The sequence below is a fragment of the Hemibagrus wyckioides genome, linkage group LG28 (genome assembly GCF_019097595.1).
Source record: "Hemibagrus wyckioides isolate EC202008001 linkage group LG28, SWU_Hwy_1.0, whole genome shotgun sequence".
Classification (NCBI taxonomy): Eukaryota; Metazoa; Chordata; class Actinopteri; order Siluriformes; family Bagridae; genus Hemibagrus; species Hemibagrus wyckioides.
In genome coordinates, this window is record NC_080737.1 from 5,480,531 (window position 1) to 5,489,386 (window position 8,856).

Genomic DNA, 8,856 nt, shown 5'->3' on the forward strand with positions numbered 1-8,856 from the left:
AACCTATAGTATAAACTACAGTCAGCTGCTGTAATAAAAACAAATACCAACACCTTCTAGCAGTTTTGTATAATTGATCGCTGTAATATAATAAATAATGATAAAGGGCAAAATTGTGCTTAAAGCCATGAGAAGGCATGTGTTTGGTACTCACACAAACTGGATCTCTAAAACCTTAAGAACAGAGTGTGTGTGATTAATTAAACTTAAGTGTCCACTTTACAGAGCAATGTAGTCCAACTGTAATGAAAGCAGGCACACAAATTAAGACATCAGCATTTACGGTGATTAGCCACTTTGTTTAATTCTTTTGAGACGCTCCAACAATTTAATTAATAACTTCGAGATGAAGAGCAGCTGTTTAGTGACACATTGAGGTCAGCTATGTGAGTGTTTATTCACTAATCAGTGTTAACTGTTGTCCAAACACTGTCTCCCACTATCCAGGAGTACTAAGTAGGTCACTGGGACACACACACACACACAGACACACACACACACAGTCTAACTATGTCTGAAATCCTCTGGAGCACAAACACTTCGAGTAACACTTACACAAAAGAAATCACACAGAGAAAGTACACTTCACATGTTTTTAACATAAGTCAATGCCTTTGTATTTGTATTTGTGTGTGTGTGTGTGTGTGTGTGTGTGTGAGTGTGAGTGTGTGAAATCAGCTGTTGAGTCAGCATCAGTCTGCTTCTCTGTCATGAAATCACTTCCTCTTCTGGTAGTCTGGTCTACTGAGACATTTATCATCAATTCCTTTAAACACACACACACACAAACAGCTACAACCCTTATTACTTTTGGATTGTTACTACCTAGTCTATCGGTGCAGCTAAGACTTGGTCAGAGGCCTAACCCTGAACAGCCTAACCCTAAGCCTGTCTTTTATTTGTTTTAAAAACAAATCTATGTTTTTATCCATTCATAGTTACAAAACAAGTTAACTCTTTCATTATGTCAAAGCAGATATACACCCTTCAATTCCCTCACCAGTCTCTCTCCTCTTGAAGTACCTCTCTCTTAAAGTTAGGAGACTTTTTCACGTTACCAAGAAACTCAAAACACTTCTGTCCTGAGGATTTTCTGCTGCTGGAAAACTTGCAGTTGACATCAGTGACAGTGGAGACTCCTTCTATAAATAAATCTCTCCACAGAAGCCATTTAACGTGTTATTATGAGTCTTAGATTACCATAGAGAGGATAAACTCTTAGAACGAGTGCATTCATATACATGTGATCTGCACCTGGCACTACTGTCAGAACTGCTGTAGTAGAAAAGTAATCAACACCTTCCGACCAATCAGAATTGAGAATTCAACAGCGTTGTGATATGAAATAAATCAGTCTAAACTAGCTCCATGCAGTTAGCTATTTAATGTAGTGAAAGTGTGCATGATATACTAAAAACATTTTGTGACCATTTATTTATTTAACAGTATGCAACTGTATGGCACGATCCGACTGCACGACTCAGATCACGACTGACTTTACATATAACAATGTAACAATACTGATAAACTGCATCACAATCATGTGTTATTTGTATCATCAGTATGTTTATAACACATATGAACCGAGAGAATTGATATTTTAGATTCCCTCAGTCTGCTTTTCTGTAATAAATCATTTATTATACAGGGGAGAAATTTCCACACATAAAAAAAAATCTTTGAATCTAGGTTTTCACCAGTATCAGACATGTCTATTAACCCGGATTAGGGTCACGCGACAGCTTAAGTCTTATTACAATTCACCACAAGGCTTTTGATCGCCCATACCGTGTGGCGTGTGTGTGATGCATCCGTGCACGGCTTAAAGATGGAGGGGGTGGTGCTGGTGGTGTTAGTGGAGGAAAGGGCGCTGATGGCCCGTTGGATGCCGTTATAGAGGCAGCAGCATCTTTTGTCTTCCGTCTGGAAGCGCGCGCGGCGTTCAGTCTTGCATTTCAACCCATTAAACCTCATTAAAAATGATCGATAATAAATGTGGACGCAAATGCGATTGCACTCGATGCACGCGCTTTTCAGCGCTTCATTCATGCCTGGCGCCTACGTTTTGTAAGCATTTCGGAAGCGACAGAAATAACGCACACGAGGGCTGTTCGGTTTACTGTAAGCCCAGCAGAACTGAAGAAATCCCAAGCTACATTTTTTTTTTCCTAGGATCTAGGATTAAATCTTAGCCAGATTGCACCCAATGAGACACTATGAAATAAAGACATTAATGGTTTTCCATAAACCTATTGTGCCACGCATGCTAGCATGCTAACATGGGGGGAAAACCGGAAAAATCACACATGCACGGTTTAATCGGTTCTGGGGAGTTGGAACGTGGTGGACCCACCTGCATGCGTGGTGTCCGTGAGATCGTAGCTGAGCCCCGGGTAGTCGCGCAGTTTCCTCCCGCTGATGTTCAGAACCCCGGAGCTGGCGGCGTCATCGAGCGCGCGGTCCAGGCTGCGCGCGGTGTGCGGTGCCTGGGGTTGAGGCGGCGCGCCGTTCGCGCTCCAGTGCGGTCCGGCCGGATAGTGATGGCCCTGCAGGACAGCCGCGGCTGCCGCTCCTCCCTGACTCGCCGCCATCTTCTTAAAAGAAATATATGCTCAAGATAATAACGAGGGGGTATTTTTTTTTTTGAGCCGCTCCGCCCCGCGCGCAGAGAACGGGGAGGGGGCTGGAGGATGATGGGGGCGGAGGGAGGGATGGGGAAGGGAGACAGGTGCTGTGGATGGTGATGTGGAAGAAAGCAGGATTTCTTTGCCATGCATCATGGGCTTGTGTCTTTTTTGCATGAATTTCCATCAAGTCGTCCGGGTTTTTTTTTTTGGTTTTTTTTTGCTCACTCGATGGACGTATAGTTTTTCTCTGATAGTGTTAGAGTGCATGTGTTTCTCACTGTGTAGCCCAAAATGCTATTTTAATGACACCTACCGCGGTGTAGTGGAAAGGAGTTTAATTCCTTTTCATGTGGCTCGCGAACAAAGTAAAAAAAAAAGAAACCCGCACTGGCGATTTGGCGACATCTGGTGGCTGCAAATGTTACAGCAATTACAGTATCCACTGTTACTTTGTCACCACGTGTGGCGCTGTAGAGCAGTGGTTCTCAACGCGGGGTCAGGGGACACCTAGAGCAGGGGTCCTCTGTCAATGGCCAGAGTGGCTGCAGGCTTTTATTTCAAACATACAACAAACATTTCACTTGTTTAATCAGGTTTGTTTTCTATCCACTCTCCAAAGCGCATCCAATTTAGTTAAAATGAAAACAAGCAGCCACACTAGCCCTTTGCAGATAATATCCCTGGTCAAATGTCAAAAATAGATTCAATAGCATGTTTGAAGTTTATTGAAATCTATTTCTGACATGCAAATTAGGAGGAACAATTAGACTAGACTTCATGGTTGCAGAGGCATCCTTGCCAATGCCACTCCTTTTATTTTTTTACATTGGAAATCACCACACAACAAATTTATTACACTTACTTTTTGAGTTCTGATCTTTATTGTCATGTTTGAATGGTCACAGCAAAACTCAATACCTCAAAAAAAAAAAAGAAAGAAAGGCGGCTATATATAATATACTTGTATGTAATGTTGATGAAAAACTTTAGGATTTGAAAGCTCCATGACTCCAGTAAAAATGTCATGTCAGCTGAATGTCAATGTCAAACTCAGTGTTGGCCCTGGTGGTTAAAGCCTCTGGGTTACAAAGTGGGGGGTTCATTTCCCAGCACTACCAAGATGGGCCCTTGAGCTTGGCTTTTAATTTTATCATGGCTGACACAACTCAAGACATACAACCGTAACACTGAATGGATGGAATTATTGAATCAAAAACGACAAGAGGTTGATGCCTAGAAATGATATTCACATGCTAAAGTCAATTTCTCAAAAAAAGTGTGTTTATCCTAGTAATTTAGACAGCTTAGCCTTCAGCAATTAGGAGATTGTGTCTTGTACACATTATAGGAGTAACTAAATTGAGTTGTGGTACAGCGACTTCCTGTTTGTTTCAGTTTCTCATGAAACACTTTTCAGCGTCTCTTTGTACACACAGTATATATATATATATATAGGCACAGTTTCCTCTGTTGGACAGTTCAGCTGTTAGAGCATGAGTTATTTTGGGCTCCAGGCACGCTGGCTCGTTAATTCACACCACATGAGGGCGAAGCATTTCCACAGCCGCGTTCACATTTTTGCTCAACACGTCCACTTTCAATGACGTGACGCCAGGATACGTGAGCTACACCCTGGTAGAACTCTCGGTTTGACTAGTCTGTAAAAAAAAAACAAACAAACCATATCGTGCTTTTTGACCGCAAAAAAAGAGAGAAAGTTGCTTAAGTAATAGCGCGCGCGCCTGACCGGAGCAGAAATGGGAGACAGCGAGTTTTCAGAGCCGATGGAAGAGTCTCAAGCGGACCAGGGCGCGGACAAAATTGACATGTCACTGGGTTAGAGCGATTTTTATTTGTTTATTTATTTATTTATTTATTTATTTTCGCCATAAGTAAAGTCACGAGTTTGTTTCCGCAATCAAAAATCGCCGTTCGCTTCCGCATTGTGCGCGAGACAGATAGAGCGTCATTAATCCCCTTACGCTCGGTAAAGCACGCGCTGCATTTTTTTTTTCTTTCTTTCTTTCTTTCTTTTAATTCATTGTGCATGATCATGTTTTCACTCTTCGTTTTGAACGCGATGCGTTTTATTTGTGCGACCGAATAATGAAGCTTTTGTGTGGCTGAAAGGGAAGAAAGCTACTCCGAGTGTTTCTAAAGGGGGGGAAAAAAAAAAAAAAAAAAGTTTATAAAAATGTCATGGTTATTTACAGTATAGTGTACGGGCTAAGTAGCACGAGCTGTATGCGCCCACTCAGGCTGAGAGGGGATTAAAAAAACTTTTAACTGCTGTAATTTTAAGCACACACTTTCAAAACATATCCTGAATACGCCATTTGCGTAGTTCCGGCCTGTCATCCGCGTACTACAGCCGGCACCTGTCCCAGTGCATTGAGTCAACAACTGGAAGCTTTCTGTGACTCAGCTGTTCAACCCAGAACACATTTGTTTTCACGCTTCATTGCATTTTCTTTTCCCCCAAAACTACGTAGTTTTACATGAGAGTATATTTACTGCTGCGTTAAACAGTAGTTGTGTAACACCAAGTGTCTTCAAGGTTACATCTCCACGCTTTTATCACTCCCTATCAGGGGTTTTAAATATGTTCTGATGGCTGCAATATGGCCAGCACCTGTCACAGTCAACAACTGTCCACGACTCAGCTGTTTGTAGGTCACAACCCTTGACATAACAACTAGATATCTAGAGATGGCTAAAACGACCGGTTTTCAAGTTTAGCAGGTTTATTCTGTGTGCACAGAAGGTGGTGTTAAAACATTACATTGTTGACAAGTTAAAAATGTCTGATTGGGAAATGCCTGCAAGCATTTGTTTATTATTTGCATGTGTGAGTGACAGGTGGTGATGAAATGGAGGTGTTGTCCAGGTTCTTCACTGCTGCTCTGTCTAGAGCATATTGCATTGCATTTTCTTGACTACGTTACAATTTTACACGTGTTGCCTGATTCTAGATCTTCCTCGCGTTAAGGAGCAAGTCTTTTTTTTACGCAGATATCTTGCACCACGTTTACCTGTAATGTAGTGATTAATGTGAACTGAGAGACAGACTAACTTGTTTTCTTCTTTCACCCGTCCAGATGAGATCATCAAGCTGAATAAAAAAGAGCAGAAAGCAAACAGAGCTGCGAACAGGGCAAGAAGCCGGCGTGTTATGAACAGGAATAATGTACTGAAAAAGCTTAACCAGACAGCACAGGCACGGAGAGGCCTCAGACGTGGTTCACTTCAGTACCAAGGTAATGAAATAGTCTGTCTATGTTTAAGAACTTATGAAACTTTCAAACTTTCTAAATGTATATCATCTGACCTATCCTATCCATTGCTATTTTTTTCTAATTAAAATGGGCACCATTGAGTGCCCATTTTAATTTTTTTGACTGGAAAAGGAGTCTTAAGATCAGAAAGGAGTCTAAGAGCTCATTATTTGTATTATTTCAGGCCCAATTAGGTCACGTGGGCTAAACAGGGGTAGAGGATTGGGGAGACAGAGCGGCCTGAGTCCTCTAAACAGAGCTAGTACAGAGGTAAGTATTTGTATTATATCATGGACTGAAAAATACAAACTTTATATGACATTGTCAAACAATATGGATGAGAAGGTTGTATGAACATAATGAATAAAACAATAGAAAGTTTACATTAACATCGCTGTAAAAACAGCAATTACATGAAAATGCCCACTATTTTTTATTCAGGCAGGAGAACAGCAAAATGAAAGCATGGCCTCTGTTAGAGGTTCATTTCGTGGTCGAGGAAGAGGAAGAGGGAGAGGACGAGGAGGGTTGAGCAGGTATCACCATCACTCATATACGGCGCCTTTCAATTCATTTGTCCAGCAAAAGCTTGTGTTACACTGAACTAAATATTGATTACTGTGTTGTTCATAATGTTGTAGAGGAGCTTTGTCAGCGAGAGGTCAGCGAGTTCCCCAGAGAGGTGGAAGACCATTTGTCTTAGACAGAGGAGTATGTTGGTTCATGCTGATTGCTTAATCTGAGTTTTCTACACTAATAAAAACAATTAGATTTGATGGCTTGATGTAGATCCCAATAACTATATATATATATATATTTGTTTGTAGTTTTCTGCTGCGAGAGGCACTGGCAAATTGGAAAGATATCAAAAAATAAGGTATATATATTTAGACAAAAGCAAATCTGATGGAAGGTGTTAGTGCACACAAAGGCATAATTCTTCCACTTTTCTCTATCTTTTTTCTTCCTGCTCGCTCTCTCTCAAGTCAGAGAACTCCATCTACTCCTGGGACAACGTTAACAGTGTCGCTGCCCAATTCAAAACCACCACCTGTGACTCAGTGAGTTTCTCCATCATTTATCATTTTACATTTTTTAATATGTTTGAACATCTAAGTTGTAAAGTTATGTAGAGGATAAATGTGTGTTTTCAATATATGGATATAACTGTAATAGAAAATTAGAAATAAAGCAGTGTTATCAGTGGAAAGACGTGAATACAGACGAAGATCTGTGTGTTTTTGCCACCTTGTAGAACTTAAGCACACAGTGCAGTCCCTTTTTGCCAACAGGTGACCTCCATGCTTGATTGGCATTGACTGGAAATGGCAGTGATGTTCGATTAGGGTCTCTGAACAGAGATTTACAGGATTATCCAAGTCTCTGTTAGCATGCTGTCATATGGATGAGCTAGGTTCAGAGTCCATTACAGATCAAACAGCAAAGTGCAGTAATATCCTTCTGCCAAATCCAGCCTCTTTTTTGAAGCTCTCTCTAAACCTGACTTCTTGAAATGCACTCTAAATGATCGTTTATGTATTTTTTGTGAGTTTTCCCATTAAACTTAAGTTATGTTGCTAAGATTATTTGGACTCTCTTTTCCTTGCAAGGGTGAGGCCTCAGCGGGGTGGTACAGTGTTGAGGGGCAGGTCATCTGAGGCAATGAGCAGTAGACCAACACCCAAAGGCATCCCACTGCACTTCAATTACAAAGCAACCACCAACCAGGTATGTATACATATACATATACATACACACACACACACACCCACCACCACCAAAACTAAGTATAGCATTCTGTAAAGCAGAACAATGTATAATGAAGCATATGTATACCATGATTTCTATGTTAATAATTTCTGATTTTGTCATTTTATAATTTAAACTGTATACTTGAGAAATCTTTATTACAATTTTTCACCATTAAACACCGTAGCCCTAGTCTCACCAGCTGCATGCACAGTTTTGCTCTTTGATAGCACTTTCAGTAGTGGAACCATTTTAGAAAGTATTTTTTCACTGAAAAAATCTGTTCCTTCTTGTTAAATTTTACATTTTTTGCAGACTCACCTGTCCCTGAACGAGCGCTTCACTAGCTTGAGGGTGAGAGGACGAGGGCCGAGGTTAAATGGAGAACGTGGTAGAGGCCGTGGTAGAGGACGAGGAAGAGGAGAAGTTAGCGTAGGAAGAGGTCGAGGAAGGGGTGTGATGAATGAAGGGCCAGCTATGACGAGAGGAGGAAGAGCTAGAGGAAGAGCAAGAGGTTCAGGCCGAACCGTCTTTCTGCAGTGAATCCAATCGCATGGCCTGAATGCAGCAATATTTCATTCACACTAAGGTTCAAGGGGAGGAAAGAGCCCTACGTAGGACATATGTGTCTTTACAATCACAGCCTAGAAGATTGTTCTATTTTAATGAGATTGAAGAAGCAAGTCACAGTCACAGTGTTAAAAAAAAATTGACAGAAATGAAACATTTTTAAATGTTAATTTTAAGCACTGATTTTTAAGGTTTGTATTTGGGCTCAGATTTGAATGTTCTTTTATATTGCATCACACCTCAAAGCCTCACAATTCAAAGTGCCTTGCTTACTGTAAATACATTTTTGGTTTAAATGGTTAATGTTTGGGTGTTACCAGTCCTACAAAAGTGTTGTATACAAATCAAAAAAAATGTAAATATGCTGTTGGGTATGGTTTAAAGTCATATCAACCTCCATTAAAGTAAGCTATTGTAAAATAAAATTCTAAATGTTTTTTTCTGGTGAGTCCTAAATGTGGAGGATACTCAGAAATCTTACTTTACATTCAATGTACATGCAACAACACTGAGCTTCATGATTATAAATGTGCAGATAATGGTCATATTGGCAGGATTACATTTGGTCACATGTTTTAAGATTATAGGGTGAAGAGGTGAAGAAGGTACAGGAGTTTAAGCACTTGGGGTCAACA

General features: G+C 40.7%; 2 protein-coding genes across 6 annotated transcripts in view; one reads left to right on the forward strand and one right to left on the reverse strand.

Moving 5' to 3' along the window:
- lrch2 (leucine-rich repeats and calponin homology (CH) domain containing 2) overlaps window positions 1–2,675 on the reverse strand; it is a 55,957-nt gene extending 53,282 nt beyond the window's left edge. For 3 of the 5 annotated variants that reach the window (XM_058383045.1, XM_058383044.1, XM_058383043.1), the window contains exon 1: window positions 2,354–2,675. In XM_058383045.1, coding sequence (XP_058239028.1) covers window positions 2,354–2,591 — 238 coding nt within the window. In that variant the 5' untranslated portion in view covers window positions 2,592–2,675. The remainder of the gene's footprint in view (window positions 1–2,353) is intronic. The other 2 variants (XM_058383047.1, XM_058383046.1) reach the window with 1 other exon arrangement.
- Window positions 2,676–4,162: 1,487 nt separating this feature from the next.
- On the forward strand, window positions 4,163–8,645 carry si:dkey-17o15.2 (UAP56-interacting factor). Its single transcript, XM_058383111.1, has 9 exons — window positions 4,163–4,463; window positions 5,726–5,884; window positions 6,087–6,172; window positions 6,344–6,438; window positions 6,544–6,613; window positions 6,730–6,779; window positions 6,889–6,963; window positions 7,513–7,630; window positions 7,967–8,645. The coding sequence occupies exons 1-9, from the start codon at window positions 4,385–4,387 to the stop codon at window positions 8,192–8,194; spliced, it is 960 nt and encodes a 319-aa protein (XP_058239094.1). The 5' UTR covers window positions 4,163–4,384; the 3' UTR covers window positions 8,195–8,645.
- The last annotated feature ends 211 nt before the right edge of the window (window positions 8,646–8,856 follow it).